This window comes from Chionomys nivalis, chromosome 6 (genome assembly GCF_950005125.1).
Source record: "Chionomys nivalis chromosome 6, mChiNiv1.1, whole genome shotgun sequence".
Classification (NCBI taxonomy): Eukaryota; Metazoa; Chordata; class Mammalia; order Rodentia; family Cricetidae; genus Chionomys; species Chionomys nivalis.
Window position 1 is genome coordinate 4,266,722 of NC_080091.1, and position 16,373 is coordinate 4,283,094.

General features: G+C 55.3%; 1 protein-coding gene across 3 annotated transcripts; it reads right to left on the reverse strand.

Moving 5' to 3' along the window:
• Position 1: 1 nt before the first annotated feature.
• Polrmt (RNA polymerase mitochondrial) lies at positions 2 to 11,206 on the reverse strand. 3 transcript variants are annotated; one of them, XM_057771141.1, is made up of 21 exons: positions 11,071 to 11,206; positions 10,416 to 10,514; positions 7,965 to 8,500; positions 6,507 to 6,637; positions 6,229 to 6,415; positions 5,151 to 5,300; positions 4,906 to 5,070; positions 4,281 to 4,451; positions 3,914 to 4,138; positions 2,871 to 3,659; positions 2,419 to 2,541; positions 2,074 to 2,196; positions 1,784 to 1,963; positions 1,541 to 1,627; positions 1,337 to 1,450; positions 1,199 to 1,251; positions 1,017 to 1,115; positions 528 to 600; positions 364 to 455; positions 206 to 276; positions 2 to 116 (listed from the first exon to the last, which is right to left on the reverse strand). In XM_057771141.1, exons 1-21 carry the CDS (start codon positions 11,156 to 11,158, stop codon positions 67 to 69), a joined length of 3,606 nt encoding a protein of 1,201 aa, XP_057627124.1. In that variant the 5' UTR covers positions 11,159 to 11,206; the 3' UTR covers positions 2 to 66. The 3 variants fall into 3 exon arrangements, with proteins under 3 accessions (XP_057627124.1, XP_057627123.1, XP_057627125.1); XM_057771140.1 differs by having other exon boundaries at positions 2,074 to 2,220; XM_057771142.1 differs by lacking the exons at positions 10,416 to 10,514; positions 11,071 to 11,206 and adding an exon at positions 8,748 to 8,879 and having other exon boundaries at positions 2,074 to 2,220.
• Positions 11,207 to 16,373: the final 5,167 nt, after the last annotated feature.

A 16,373-nucleotide genomic window follows, 5' to 3' on the forward strand; every position in this document is an offset into this window, starting at 1 on the left:
ATAAGCGGACACAGACTCAAATATTTATTTACACTATGCACAAGTCTAGGGACAGTACGGGGTGGGTCAGCTGAAGAAGTAGGTGGATCTCATCACCTGCCCCAGATCGAAGTTACCTGCAGAGCCAAAAGAACGTGGAGCTGAGGCTAGGTCAACTGGACATGCCTCGAAGGGCCAGTGCGCAAGCCCCTTTTAAAACCCTTACCTGTCTCTGGCAGGGACCGTAGTGTCTCCTGCAGCTTGGTGACCAGGGCAAGTTCCGATGGCTTCAGGGACCTGGTGGTGTAAACAGGATTGGGGTACACTTGAGTAGGGGAACAGGCGGCAGGCAGGGGCCAGGCCTCAGGAAGAGGGGCCGCTTACCTGGAGGCAGAGCAGAACCGCTTCTCCAGGAACTTAGCCAGGTCCTCCAGGATTGGCTGGCTATGTAGCCGCACAAACTGCTCACGACACACCTGAGGGGTGACAGCTCTGAGTCACCCATGGTACAGACTCGTAGGGTCCCTGAGAGTCGGGGCTGCAAATACCTCGTTCATCACGGGGATGTCAGCGGCATGCGTCCAGAAGCAGTCGTGCACAGAGACGAAGGTCAGGCCCCTCCTGGCCAGGGAGATTCCGAGTGAGGCAGCTGCTGCCTGTTCACTGCCCCCAACCTCATTCTGAGTCCCCAGCACACCCAGGTTCCCCAGTGCTCTAAGCAGTAATGTTCAGGAAGACACTAACCTCACACACCCTCAAACAGGGTGGTAAACTGAACCACCCGCACCCCCGCCACTCGCCCGTTCAAATCCCAGCTCAGTCCAGTGGCAGGTCCCGGGCACAAGGCAGGGATCCACAGCAGACAGCCACCCTGCCCTGCCCTTCACTGGCAGTGTCTACCCACTACACGCAACCCCATCATCATTGTCCTGTCGCGTCACCACAGCCCCAGAGAGACAGCTACATCACAGATGAACTGCCCACGCATGTACCGTGGGTCCACCTGTAGCAAGTGTGTGCCTGCCCCTGGGACGCACCTGTAGCAGTGCAGGGCGGTCAGCATCATGTGGGAGGAGTCCAGGGAGTGGATGAAGTTGGGTGGGAAGCCATTCTTCTGCTTCAGAGTGTTGGGCTTCCTGTGGACCCAGAAGCGCTAGGCCTGGCACCCTCCTGGCCCGTCTCTCTCCCTGCCCCTCCCCTCCCCACATCCGGGACTCACTGACTGATGTTCATGGAGCTGGTAAAGGTGATGCTCTGGATGCCGCCTTTCACCTGCAGGCGGGGGTTGGGGGTCGGTGAGTGCAATCCTGGGCGGGGGGAGGGGAGAGAAGGGGAGGGGAGGGACCTTTCCGGGTACCTGGACCTTGGCCTCGCGGTGATAGGGCTGTATGATGGGGATACCCAGGGGTGTGACCCACTCCACAGGCCAGCCCGCGTGAGAGATGAGGTTGGCGCTCTCGGTCAGCCAGTGCTGAGGGTGTGACGGTACACCTGGTCAGATGGGCAGGCCACAGGGGGGAGGCCCGCCCCGCCCCCCAGGGAGAGTTGGGCAGCGACTCACCTGTATGGCCCGGGTGCTGGAGAACATCTCTTGTAGGCTTTTGAAGACCAAGCGCACGAGGTAGTGTGAACCTTCCCAGACAAACTCCTGCGGGGGCGGAGGGTGACGTGAATGGCAGGCGGGTGGGTGGGGCTAGCAGGTTGCCTCTCCCCAGGGCTACAGGACTACCACTGTTCGGAAGAACGAGGCTCAGGCCCCAGTGCTGAAGGGAGCACGCAGGTGGAGACCCAGCAGGCTGCACACCTGGGGGAAGTCGCTGAGTTCGCGCAGACGCTTCTCTATCTGCAGGCGCCCACCATAGCGCGTAACCCCATACACCACAGTCATCACGGTCTGCTTCACCACCTTGCGGGTGATGAAGCCCTTCAGCACCTGGGCCACCTGCAGGCCCTTTTTGGCGTCCTGCTGGCGGAACTCCTCCACCTGGATGGGGTCAGGAAGCAAGGAAGCCCTGTCATGTCACCTCCCCACCAGGGATTCTATGGGATTCTATTCAGACATCAGCAAGAAAGGACAAGGGCCCTGGCACCCACCTGTGTTGCCACCTCCCTGTACACATCTTGGGGCAGGTCCGAGGGAGTTAGGTTGACGGAGGCTGCACCTGCGCTGTCCCGGCCCAGTGCCGCGTAATGCTGCAAACCATTGCAGGAGCCATCCTGGCCACAAGGGGTGCTCATGAGCTGAGCCCAAGTAATACAAGTATCATCCCTCATCCCAGTGCAAAAAAAAAAAAAAAAGGTCTTGGGGAAACTGGGGACCCGCCTCCCTTACAAAGCAAAGCCACTGCATCAGGAGGCCAGTTCCACAGGGCAATCCCAGTTAAAGATGAGACCCCACTGCAAGTACCAGGTCCCAGGGGGCAGTCCACGCGCGCTCACCTGGTGAACCGGCAGGTGGGAGATATAGGCAGCAGGGTCTGGGGACCTGACTGCTTGTGCTATCTCCATGCAGCACGCCAGGGTCTGCCAGGGCTCATCAGCTTCCATCCACCATTTCCGGCCCTGTGGAGCATAAGACCCATAGGACTTAGGGGTCAGCAAAAGGCGGCCAGGGCAGCTCAGGCGACACCAGGCAAGCGTGTGCGCGCGCGCGTGCGTGCGTGTGTGTGTGTGTGTGTGTGTGATGTGTGTGTGTATGTGTGTGTGTGTTGGGGGTGATGAGGCGGGCCACTCATGGGACAGCTGTCAGCTGCTACTGGGCACATTGAGAGGGACACAGTGGGCAGCAGGGAGTCAGGGGTTGAGATCTGAGTGCACAACGGGCTGGGAGGAACAGAGAAAGAGGAGGCAGGAATGGGAGCAGCTAGGGAAAAGAGCACGCGATTCCCCACCGTCATGGGGTTGTCTGCAGAATCCAAGATCTCCTCCATGACCTGGTCCGCGAAAGCCAGGCGCATGCTCAGAGAGTCACGCTTCTTGAGGCCAGTCAGGTTGACCAGGTGGATTTTGAGCCAGTCAAGACCACGCAGCCCCAGCGGCCGGCCTTCGGCAAACTCCAACAGCGCACGTGCCAAATCGCTGCCCAGGTGGTTGAAGTGCGGTGGGCAGGGGTAGGTGCGGCCGCGGAAGTCCATGTTGTGTGGCAGCCAGAAGACACGGTCGCGCAGGTGCTGTGCCAGCGACAGCCGATACAGGGCTTCGCTGCGCAGGCTGTGCATCTCCCGAGCCGCTTTGAGGCAGCGCGCCAGCTCCTTCCGCAGCTCCGCCTTGTGCACAGGCGAGGAGCCGGGTGGCAGGTGCTGCCAAGCTGGCCGCGGCGCCTCTGAGCGTGGAGGAGGAACACCAAGGCGCGCACAGCCCTTGTCCCTGAAGACCTGCAGCACCAAGTCTAGGAGGCGCCCGTTGACACGCCAGGCGCAGTTCCCTAACTGTGTGAGCGCGTCCAGGGCACCATGCAGTTGGGCGGGAGCGCAGCGCTCCAGGAGATGCTGGTGCTGCGTGGTGCCCTCCATGGCACGCATCAGTTTGGTAGAGCTCAGAAGGTAGGCCCCAGCGTGCGGTGACGTCCAGGGCAACGGTGGGCACAGCATAGGCACTTCTGTGGTCTCAAAGGTTAGTGTGGGTTCCGCTGCCGTCTCTAGCAGCTGCGTGAAGGCAGGGTGAGGCTTGAGGATGCCAACCTGGGGAAGACAGCAGACACAAGGGGCATGCACAAGGGGCTGAGCACGGGCACTTTCAGCCCCCACACAGGGAGGAGGGAACAACCTCCCACCCCCACTCAGCTCTCCACACGCATCCCAGCACAGATAGGGATGAGAGAGCAGCGCTGCCCAGAGTTGTCAGAGCCCCCACGGAATGGATGGCACAGCCATGTTGCCCTGCGTCCTTAGGCCCCTCACAAGCCCTCATTCAGGCCCTGCAGCGGCCCGCTCACCTGGCGGTAGCTTCGGAACGAGTACACGTGGTAGAGCACCGGGATGAGGCGGCAGGAGCCCTGCGGGGCAGCCAAGCTGCGTGGCATCTGCACAGCCTGCACCAGCAACTCGGCCAGCTGCTTTCCCAGCTGCAGCAGAACCGGCAGGGACCAGGGCTGCTGTGGCGGGGTCTCCAATGGGCCCAGCAACTCCCAGTACTCCCGAGGAAGGAAGGGCGCCTCCACCTGCAGGAAGAGCTGATCAGGAGAGCCCAGGCTGCCCATGTTCTCTAAACAGGGAGCGAGGCTCGGATGGACTGATGTAGTTGGGAGGGTGCTGAGGAGTGTGGTGAGGGAGTAGGATGAGCAGGAAGTCTGCCCCCTTCACCTGCGTGTTGGAAGCCAGCAGCCGGAGGTACTGCGAGTATCGCTGTCCCAGCTTCTCCACGTGGTTGGTAACCTGCTTCTGCTTCACCAAATGCCGATTTAAGACCCGAAGGCCCAGGTCATGAGCCAGGTGGAGGAGGGGCTCGCCCTGTGACGGCAGAACCCGCAGAACCTGCGTGCAACAAGAGTCGAAGCTGTGGTTGCCTGAACACAGCTGCCTGTCCTTGGCCCGGGCACCCCAGCCCTGGCCGCCTGTCCTCCACCGGGGCACCCCAGCCCTGGCCGCCTGTCCTCGGCCCGGGCACCCCAGCCCTGGCCGCCTGTCCTCGGCCCGGGCACCCCAGCCCTGGCCGCCTGTCCTCCGCCCGGGCACCCCAGCCCTGGCCGCCTGTCCTCCGCCCGGGCACCCCAGCCCTGGCCGCCTGTCCTCGGCCCGGGCACCCCAGCCCTGGCCGCCTGTCCTCCACCGGGGCACCCCAGCCCTGGCCGCCTGTCCTCCACCCGGGCACCCCAGCCCTGGCCGCCTGTCCTCCACCCGGGCACCCCAGCCCTGGCCGCCTGTCCTCCACCCGGGCACCCCAGCCCTGGCTGCCTGTCCTCCGCCCCAGCACCCAGCTCTGGCCCACCTGCAGCAGCATGCTGACAAACTCTCCTTCACTGAGCAGGCACAGGAACGGGTAGAGGGTGGGCTGGCCTTCCTGTGCCTGGCAGGCCATGGTGGCCTTGGTCTGCCGCAGGACGCGCAGCAGCTCCACTTCCCACTGCCCTTGCAGCGTCTTCAGTGTCTTCCGCTATGGGAGAGCAGCGTCACAACCTAAGCTAGAGTTTCCTGACAAGATCTCCCAGGACCTGGACTGGGGAAAGCCCTTACCGCCTCAATGACCTCCTTGGTCATTTCTGGGGCCTTCTCCACCGACTGGACACTGACATTGGCACTCAGCTCCACACGGAGCTGCTGGGAAAAAAGGTCCTGCAGGGTCTCCAGGGGCAGGTGCAGTTTCGGGTAGGACTTGGGACCATTCTGCTGGGCAGACAGGCAAGTGAGGCAGGGGCACAGGAGACAGACCACCCTGCGCAGGCAAGAAGCCCCATCACTGCCTCTGCCAAAGTGTGCCCACTCAAATAATCTGGAGGACTAGGAACTGAACACACATGTACTCAACATCTGGACACCTGACACGTGTACTCAACATCTGGAACACGGACACCTGACACGTGTACTCAACAGCTGGAACACAGGCACCTGACACGTGTACTCAACAGCTGGAACACAGGCACCTGACACGTGTACTCAACAGCTGGAACACAGGCACCTGACACGTGTACTCAACAGCTGGAACACGGACACAGGCACCTGACACATGTACTCAGCAGCTGGAACACGGACACCCGACACGTGTACTCAGCAGCTGGAACACGAACACCTGACACATGTACTCAGCAGCTGGAACACGGACACCTGACACATGTACTCAGCAGCTGGAACACGGACACCTGACATGTGTACTCAGCAGCTGGAACACAAACAGAGGCACCTGACACGTGTACTCAGCAGCTGGAACACGAACAGAGGCACCTGACACGTGTACTCAGCAGCTGGAACATGAACACAGGCACCTGACACGTGTACTCAGCAGCTGGAACACGGACACAGGCACCTGACACGTGTACTCAGAACAGTCCAGCATCCATAGACAGATGAACAGACACACTAGAATACTACTAAGCCATGAATAGGAACAAGGCTCCAACACACACCACAGTATAGCAAGACCTTAAGGACACTGTCATCAGTGAGCCAGGCACAAAAGGCCATACAGTATCAGGCTCCATGACAGAAAATGTCCAGGACAGGAGAATCCAGAGAAAGCTCACCTGTGAAGGTGAGTCCTCCCGATGCAGAGGAAAGGAAATGAGGCTGCCATGATGGCTACGTGCCTGGGGCTCACCTTGGCATAGATCTCCCTGAGCAGTGTGGACGTGTTGACTGGACTTGGCGCCTGTGGCGGTGGACTGAAGGCAGGCTCAGCCTTGACCAATGCTCTCAGCAGCGCGGCCCGCTCCTCTCCTGCCAGGGCCAGGTCAGTGAAGAGCTGCTGAGGCTGAAAGCCATTTTCCTTCATCTGCTTCAGACACCTGAGGCAATAGAGGTGGGATGGCGTAAGCTGAGCACTCAAGGGGCTACCTTGCCCCCAGGACAGGGCCGCCCAGCACATTCCTGACTCACTTCTGGATGGTGTGGACATCCTGGTCCCTGCGTCCCATGCACTGGAGTGCGGCAGCATAGGACCACAGGTCGGGGGAAAGGCCAGCATCCTTCAGCATGATGAACACATATACCATCTCCTTAAAGGAGCCCTGGGGGAAGGGGTGGGGCGGTGAGGACCAACGGCACCTGGACCTCCTTCTCTGAGATCCCTAGAAACCTACTCTCTACATCAGTGATTTGGGAGGGGACCTAGCAACAAGTGGACCACAGGGTGTCCTTCTGAGGAACACTGCATTATTGGAAATTGAACATGGGGCCTCTTGCAGGCCAGGTATGCACTCTACCATTGAGCTCCAGAACCTACCTGTCTGTGTTTTACTGCTGGCTTTAATGATTTATTTATTCTTGATTTATGTGCATGGGTGTTGTGCTTGCATGTACATCTGTATGAGGGTGTCAGATCCCCTGGAACTGCCATGTGGGTGCTGGGAACTGAACCTAGCTTCTCTGCAACAGCAGCCAGTGCTCTTAACCACTGAGCCACCTCTCCAGCCCGATGTTGGCTTGTTTTTTTTTGTTGTTTGTTTGTTTGCTGGCCTGGAACCATGCAGATCAGATTGGCCTCAAATTCAGAGCCTCTGCTTCCCATCTGTCTTATGTTCCTTTTCTCATTTTCGTTTTGTTTTTCTCTTTGAAATAAGCTTTTTAAGAGTGGGGGAGACGGCTCAGCAGCTAAGAGCCGATGCTCTTCTGGGGACCTGGGCTCAATCCCAGCACCCACATGGCCTCACACCTGTCTGTAACTCCAGTTGCAGGGCTTCTGACACCCTCACAGACATACATGCAGGCCAAATACTGATGTACATAAAATAAAAATAAATCACCCACACACACAAAAAAAGGGTCAGGTGTACGCCTTTAATCCCAGCACTAGGGAGAGGCAGGTGGATCTCTGTGAGTTCAAGGTCAGCGTGGTCCAGACAGGGAGTTCCAGGACAGTCAGAACTACACAGAAAAACCCTGTCTTGAAAAAAAAAAAAGAAAGAAAAAGGTCTTGCTGTGTTTCTCAGGCTCATTTTGAACTCCTAGACTGACATTCTCCTGACCTGCCAAGGTGCTGGGGAAGAAACAGAACTCAGAGCACAGGTTTCCAGCTCGGGAATTTAAGAAAAAGAGCAAGCTCCCGAGCCTGGAGCACCAAAAGTCCCCAAGGTTCAGGGCCACTGGGACAGGAGGCTCAGAAGCCCCACACAGAATCACACTTCAGGCATTCACAGTTTATTTTCAGTGGGGAAGGAGAACAGGGTTTTTACTTTGCAGACCAGGCTGGCCTTGAACTCTGAGGGCCAGGATTAAAGGTGTGCACCACCACCGCCCGGCTGGCTCCTCTGTTTGTTTTTGCTGTTGGTGGTGGTGGTGGTTTTTAAGGGAAGAGTTTTCTACCTGAGAAGCCTGAGGAAGCTGAAGCAGGCTCACCTTTCGGGCCCAGCCGAGCATCACGGTGTTATACATGTCCAGTGTAAGCAGCTGCTGCCTGTCACACTTGCTGTGCTGAGTGACCAGCACGTGGTGGGCAAGGGGCATGTTCTCAGTGCAGGCGCAGCACTCAAAGAAAGCCAGAAACTTCTGTTGGAGCAGCAACAAGTTTGCTTCCACCACCTTGGCCTGCGTCCTGCCTGGGGTGCAGGAACTCAGCTTCAGCATGGCAGCCTGCAGGGCCCAGGTCAGCTGCTGCTCCTCCTCCTCTGAGCTCTTGGGTGTCCCCTTCTTGCTCTGCTGCAGGCAGCTGGCAAGTTTCTTGCTCCAGATCCGGGGCTCCGTGTGCAGTGTGTGGCTTTGCTTCTGCTGGTCAAGAAATCCCTCCTGGCGCTTCTGCTTCACCTGTTTCTCGGCCTCCAGCTTCTGGGCCCAGCGGCCGCTGCGGCCCTTCAGGGGCTGGTCCATTGGCCCCTTCTTCACCATCACCTGGGACGTGCTCTCCGCCTGCAGCTGCCGCACCCGAGCCTCCAGCACTGCAAAGAGCAGAGGAAGTTTGGGGACCGTCTTCTGCACCTCAGGATGCTCTGAGCCTAGCCCCAGGGTCATCCCAAACTTCCTCCTGGTGATCATCGTGCCTTGCTCTGCCTGCCAAACCTCTCTCGTCATCTCCTGCTCCCCACAGCCTGCTGCTCTCTCTCCTTCACTCCTCCCAGTCCCAGGGTTTCCACCTCAGGGCCTTCGCACATGCTGGAACCTGCCTTTTCTGATTCAGGCACATACTTGATACACCTGGGGAGCGACACTCTGTGGCCCAAGTCAGTTGACCAAATGTTCACATTCTCTCCAACCATGCAGGGGTCCCTGCCACACAGCTTTCAGAGGTGACCAAGCTGGTGCTCCAGAAGGTCAAAGCCTGGCCAGGAACACAGCATACAGGGGCAGCCACGGTTAATGGTGAGTGCAGAAACAGAGCAGGCTCATCCCCAGGCCTGCTGACTGCCATTTCCAGGACTCCAGTCCCTGGTTCACAGCCCAAGGTCATGAGTCAGGGCCCTGGCTCTGATTTGTACAAAAAGAAAAAAAGTTGGGAGTGGAAGGGTGCATAGGAGAGGGCCGAAGTTCTGGGTCAGCTCCCGTCTCGATGCACACTTGACAAGGTAGAGGGTGCACCTATGTGGGGCCCGGCCTCCTGACAACTGAGAACGGGTGTGGACTGCACCCGCAGGGACCCCAGAGACGGGAAAGACGTCAGCGGGACTGACCCCAGCGAGTGCTTGTGTTCACGACAGAAAGAGACCTCATGGGAAAAGACGCACAGTGTGCACTAAGTCTTTGATACCCTCCTCTGGTCAGATGACAGATCCCATCGTAAGTTTGCCGGGAGCGTTGAAACAGGAATCAACAGTTGCTGACGATGGAACAGGACCATGTGCACCATCTCAACGTGTGTGTCCGTCCCTCTACCTCTACCGTGCAGACATGACATTGGATCAGGAGGGAAGCCTGGCCTGGCCTGGGATACCCTGTCCACTAGACTTGGTTGCCTAACCCTTAAAATTGGGTTCCGAAGCTGAGTGGTGGCGCACACCTTTAATCCCAGCACTTGGGAGACAGAGGCAAGCGGAGCTCTGTGAGTTCGGGACCAGCCTGGTCTACAGAGCGAGTTCAAGCAACCTTGTCTCAAAAAACAAACAAATTGGATTCCAACTTCACCTTGACTGTACGGGACACAAACTGGAGACTCTACCTTGGCAGAAGACCATTCCAACAAATGGACCGCGGGCATTTGTTCAGGTTTAATTTGGGCTCTCAACTGTCTTCCAAGTCCCAGGTAGAAATCTGGGGCCCAGGGAATAAAATAACAGCTCCCAGAAACAGCCCAGTGATGGAGGTGGGTCTTGTATTAATCTGTTGCTTTCATTGGTTAATTAATAAAGAAACTGCCTAGCCATTTGATAGGCCAACCCTTAGGTGGGTGGAGTAAACAGAACAAAATGCTGGGAGAAAGAAGCCAAGTCAGTGAGTCGCCATGATTCTCCCACTCCAGACAGACGCAGGTTAAGATCTTTCCTGGTAAGCCAGCTCGTGGTGCTACGCAGAATATTAGAAATGGGTTAGATCAATATGTAAGAGCTAGCCAATAAGAGGCTGGAACTAATGGGCCAGACAGTGATTAAAAAAATAGTTTCCGTGTAATTATTTTGGGGCATAAGCCATGCGGGCCAGGCCGGGAACGCAGCCCCACCGCTCTTATTACAACAGCCCAGCACACAAGAGGACCCAACAGGTCACCTATAGGACATCCGGCCCACACCACCTGCTGGGTGTACTCTACTGTCTTGGTGTGCTCAGGTACAGTGAGGAGCCATTCCTCAAGGCCTCCACTGTAAGGAGTGTGAACCCTGCACAGGGGTACAGGGGCATGGAAGGGCTTGGGATGCGGCTCACCCTCCAGCAGCTCAGCATGGCCCCACTCCTTCTGGGCATCTTGCTCACGGGGACTGGCGGCAGAGCTCCGTCTGGAGCTGCAGAGGCCACTGAGGGTCCCTGAAACACAGAAGGTGAGACTGCGCGTTAACCACCCCAGCGCTCCGGAGGCTGAGGTAGGAGGGTCTCCAGCTGGAGTCCAGCCTAAGCCACAGAAAGAAATGGCATCAAAAGACAACGACAGTCAGGCATGGAGGTGCAGGTTTGCGATCTCAACACTCAGGAGACTGAAGCAGTAGGGCAGGAATCCAACATCCAGCATGAGCCACGTGGAAGAACCACGTTTCAAAAAGTAACCCCACCCTACTCCAAATAAATCAAGACCCAGGAAAATGTAAGCTCAAGGGCAGAGGAGGCCGAAGCTACGAGAGCCGAGGTGCAGGATCCAGCAAGGACCCATAACTAAAAGTAGCGATAAAGGTCAAAGTCACAACCCCTAAGTCCCCAACGATGGGTTAGGGGGCTACAAAAGCGAGCAAGAGTCAAAAGGCAAAGTATCCTGCGGATCCTCTTCAAGCATGTTCCCAGAGACTCCATAGGTCAAAGGGCAAAGGCTGGAGGTGACCGGAACTCAAGGAGGCAAAAAATCATAGCCTTGGGTCCGACACTGCTTTACCTTCCTCCGAGGTCGGGCGGCGGATCCCAGAGGAGCTCAACGCCCTGCCGAGCCCCGCGGCACCCCGGGTCCAGCGTAGCGCAGACATGCCGCCCGCTGTCCGCAGTACGCACGCGCGCGCAAAGCCAGCCGGGAGTTATAGTTCCGCGACTGCCGAAAGCGTCTCAGGGTGGGCCCCTCTTGAGGCGCCTAAACAGAGCTACAACTCCCAGGAGGAAGCGCGCCGTGTGGCGGCAAGAGAGCACGCGCAGAAATACTCTTCTGATTGGATCTTTTCATAGGTTTTTTTTCATAATCCAAGTTTCCTCTTTGATTTGATTTTTTCTTCCTTTTTTTTTTTTTAAAAAGAAACTATTTATTTATATTTTTAATTTTTGTTTTTCGAAACAGGGTTTCTCTGTGTAGACCTGGCTGTTCGGGAATTCACTCTGTAGACCTGGCTGACCTCAAAATCGGAGATCCACCTACCTCTGCCTCCACAGTGCTGGGATTAAAGGCGTGCGCCACCACGCCTTTATCTTTTTACTTCCTTATTCTTTGTTTGGTTTCTGCTTTGTTTTATCTGTTCTTGTTTCTGTTTTATATATGTGTGTATCTGCATATTACAGAATATATATTGTATGTATGTATGTGTGTGTGTGTATATATATATATATATTTTTTTTTTTTTTTTCGGTTTTTCGAGACAGGGTTTCTCTGTGGTTTTGGAGCCTGTCCTGGAACTAGCTCTTGTAGACCAGGCTGGTCTCGAACTCATAGAGATCCGCCTGCCTCTGCCTCCCGAGTGCTGGGATTAAAGGCGTGCGCCACCACCGCCCGGCTTATATATATATTTTTTACACAGAGCCTCGCTATGTAATCATGACTTCCTGGAATTCGTTACAATTAGTGCAGGCTGGCCTTGAACTCAAAGAGACCTGCCTGTTCTGCCTCCCCAGTGATGGAATTTTACCATGCACAACCATGCACAATCTCCTATTTTTTTCTTTGTTTCCGTGTATGTGTGTGTATGCAAATGAAATCCACAGCCTTAAAGATGAAAAAGAAGCGTAAATAGTCCCACATCCCTGTTCACTCATCGGTTCATTCATTCACTCACAGCCCCGTGGAGCTCTGACCAGGGGCTGACCTTGAACTCCTGACCCAGAGCTGGGGTGACGCAACTAGATAGGAGGCCTGATTCATCTGGTGTTGGTGCTGCGCTGTGCACACTAGTCAAGCGCTCTGCCCTCTGTTGCTGCACTGCGAACACCAGGCAAGCGCTCGCCCTCTGAGCCACAGCTGACCCCAATTCCCTGGACCCCCAACCCTGTCTATTTTTTTCTCATGCACCACAGGTTTGCTTCAAGCTTCCTATGTAATCAAAGATGACTTTGAATATCTGATCCTCCTGCCTCTAATTTAGGATTTAGGAGTGTTGGGATGACAGGTATACACCATCAAGCCCCAGCATTTTAGAGACAGAGTCTTGCTAAATTTTCCAGTCTGGTCTGGAAGTAATTCTAAAGCACAATAAACTCCTGAGATGACAGGAGGCTTATTTCCTCCCTTCCCACTCTCTACTACTGTTCAGAGCTCATCAGGGAGAGTAAGATGTAGTGCGGTGGTTTTATTTTTTTTTATTTTTGGTTTTTCGAGACAGGGTTTCTCTGTGGCTTTGGAGCCTGTCCTGGAACTAGCTCTTGTAGACCAGGCTGGTCTCGAACTCACAGAGATCCGCCTGCCTCTGCCTCCCGAGTGCTGGGATTAAAGGCGTGCGCCACCACCGCCCAGCTTAGTGCGGTGGTTTTAATCCCAGTCTCTGGAGGTGGAGGCAGGAGGATTAAAATTCAAAGCAATAGCCTGGGGCACATAAAACTCTGTCTCAATGAGACAGACAGACGGACAGACAGACAGACAGACACACCAAAAGAGAGGAAAAGGAAGAGAAGGGGGGTTGCACACGCCTTTAATCCCAGCACTTGGGGGACAGAGGCAGGCGGATCTCTTGAGTTTGAGTCAACCTACACTACAGAGCAAGGTCCAGGGCAGCCAGGGCTACACAGAGAAATCTTGTCTTGAAAAGCCAAAAGAAAGAAAGAAAGAAGTCTCTTTGGTGCTAGAGAGGTGGATCGGTGGTTGGAACACTGGCTGTTCTTCCAGGGGACTCTGCTTCATTTCCCAGCACCCCCATGGTGCTCACAACTGACCGTAACTCCAATTTCAGGGAACCTGACATCCTCACAGAGATAAATACAGGTAAAAACCAATGCGCATAAAAAATAAATTAATTATTCAGAGAAAGGGAGAGGAACAGAAATTGAGTCTTCTTCTCAGTCTTTATGCCTCAGTTGTGAAGGTTTGGAGACATCCATCAAGGGGCCCAAATGTGCAGAGAATGGATCTCAGACCGATATGTGAGAAAGCCCAGGTCTCATATTTCCCCTACCCTAGCCTCAGTTTACCTCAGTTTACAGACAGGATCCGAGCAAGAGGAGTGAGCTAAACCAACACTTGGGAGGCAGAAGAGGCAGATCTCTGAGTTCCAGGGCAGCCATGGTGGCTAGACAGAGAAACCCTGTCTCAAAGGGAAATGAATGAGCTAGACGCAGAAGTGACAACCCCAGCTTCTCCATCCCTTTGGTTGTAGCCACCAGGTAATCAATCTAGAAGCCCACTGAAGGCTCGAGGATCATCCTGAGCTAGGACCACAGTTCATACGACAAGAGGGATGAAAGGGAGGAATGCCAGCCAATGCCAAGGCCCTAAGGCATGAGCAAAGTGTCTGGGCCACTGGAGAGGCCTCCAGGGTAGGGACTCAACAGATTTCCTCTGCTTAAACTGAAGTTGCCACCTGCCCTCAAGTTGAGAACAAAACCCATGGCCCCTCCTCTACTACATGTTCCACGGTACCCAAGCTAACAATAATTTTAGCACTGAGTATTGCCCTCCCGGTTGTAGCTCAGCTCATTCCCCAGGGTACCCAGAGCATGGTGACCTCAATCCTGACTTCTTCTGGGGTCACCTCCTGGTCCCCAGGGATGAAGCAGCAGGACCTGTAACCCCAAGACGCCCACAGCTACTCACATCTTTGTGGGCTGGAAGACTCGGGGACTCAGATTCTTCCCCGTCCCTTATTATTCAGGTTCCTCTCTGGTTTGCTGAAGCACCAGACTTTCCACATCAGAGTTATCAGTTGGTTCTTAGTCAACAGATTCTAGAGAAGGATGCTCCTGCTGAGCCCCACCCAAGTCCCTCACTGGGAGATTCTAGACGGGGGGGGGGGGGGGGGGGGGGCCTCCAACCTGACCACGCCCCCTCACTAGGGGGTTCTAGAGGGGGCTCCACTCTGACCACGCCCCAGCCCCTTACTGTGTTTCTAGGCGGGGCTCCACCCTGACCACGCCCCCTCACTGGGGGGTTCTAGACGAAGCTCCACTCTGACCACACCCCTAGCTACTCACTGGGTGATTCTAGGTGGGGCTCCAGCCTGATCACGCCCACAACACTCACTGGTTGATTCTAGGCGGGGCTCCACCCTGACCACGCCCCCAGCCCCTCACAGGGGATTCTAGGCGGGGCTCCACCTAACCACGACCCTCACTGAGGGATTCTGGGCAAGGGCTCTGAGTCACAGCCTTAGTCCCCACCCCACCCCATGTTTACCTCACACACCCCCAAACTGATTTATGGCCAGTGATGTAGGTTGTCCTGTCTCTTTCCACTATAGTCACCCGTCAACATGTTAATGGACAGGAGAGTTACTATTCTGAAGTTGAGGTCAGATTTTTTTTTTTTTTTTTTTTTGGTTTTTTCGAGACAGGGTTTCTCTGTGGCTTTTGGAGCCTGTCCTGGAACTAGCTCTTGTAGACCAGGCTGGTCTCGAACTCACAGAGATCCGCCTGCCTCTGCCTCCCGAGTGCTGGGATTAAAGGCGTGCGCCACCACCGCCCGGCTGTGAGGTCAGATTTTCTTATGAAACCTAAGAATTTTTGTTTTGTTTTGTTTTGTTTTTGTTTGTTTTTCGAGACAGGGTTTCTCTGTGGCTTTTGGAGCCTGTCCTGGAACTAGCTCTTGTAGACCAGGCTGGTCTCGAACTCACAGAGATCCGCCTGCCTCTGCCTCCCGAGTGCTGGGATTAAAGGCGTGCGCCACCACCGCCCGGCTGTGAGGTCAGATTTTCTTATGAAACCTAAGAATTTTTGTTTTGTTTTGTTTTGTTTTTGTTTGTTTTTCGAGACAGGGTTTCTCTGTGGCTTTTGGAGCCTGTTCTGGAACTAGCTCTTGTAGACCAGGCTGGTCTCGAACTAACTCCCAGAGATCCGCCTGCCTCTGCCTCCCGAGTGCTGGGATTAAAAGCGTGCGCCACCACCGCCCGGCACCTAAGAATTTTTTTTTCAAAGAATTTTGAAGTATGGCCTGATCTCAGATATTCAGGAAGATGGAGAGTTTGAGGATAGTCTCGTGGCTTATTGAGATCTTGTGTTAATAAAGAAACTAAAGGCCGGGCGGTGGTGGCGCACACCTTTAATCCCAGCACTCGGGAGGCAGAGGCAGGCAGATCTCTGTGAGTTCGAGACCAGCCTGGTCTACAGAGCTAGTGCCAGGACAGGCTTCAAAACCACAGAGAAACCCTGTCTCGAAAAATCCAAAAAAAAAAAAAAAAAAAAAGAAACTAAAAACAGGTTTGGGGCTGTGGCTCATAGCTAGAACCTGTGCCTAGAATTCCCCAGTGAGGGGCTGGGGGTGTGGTCAGGGGTGAAGGTCTTAGGGATAGAACCTAGCATGTGGAAAAGACCTGGGTTCAGTCCCTAGTACCCTCCAAGAAAAGATTCCTCCAAGTTTTCTGCCAAGAGTGTCGGCTCCTGCCTGTCATCCTAGTGCTCAGAGTACTCCGCAGGCTGAGTTCAAAGCTAACCCGAGCGGACTCTAGAGCAGAGATTCTGCGCCAGGCGGTGGTGGCGCACGCCTTTAATCCCAGCACTCGGGAGGCAGAGGCAGGCGGATCTCTGTGAGTTCGAGACCAGCCTGGTCTACAAGAGCTAGTTCCAGAACAGGCTCCAAAAGCCACAGAGAAACCCTGTCTCGAAAAACAAACAAAAACAAAACAAAGAGATTCCGCCCTGACCCTCTGGCCCCACGGCAGAAGTAAAGAAGTGATTCCAGCTTTCTTCTGGCCTCTGTGTTTGAGCTGTGGCACGTGTACCATCCCCTCTTAGACAGATAAAAGGCAATCCAACATTGAAAAACCAAGAAAGAGCCGGGCGATGGTGGCACAGCCTTTAAGCCCAGCACTTGCGAGGCGGAGGCAGGCGGATCTGTGA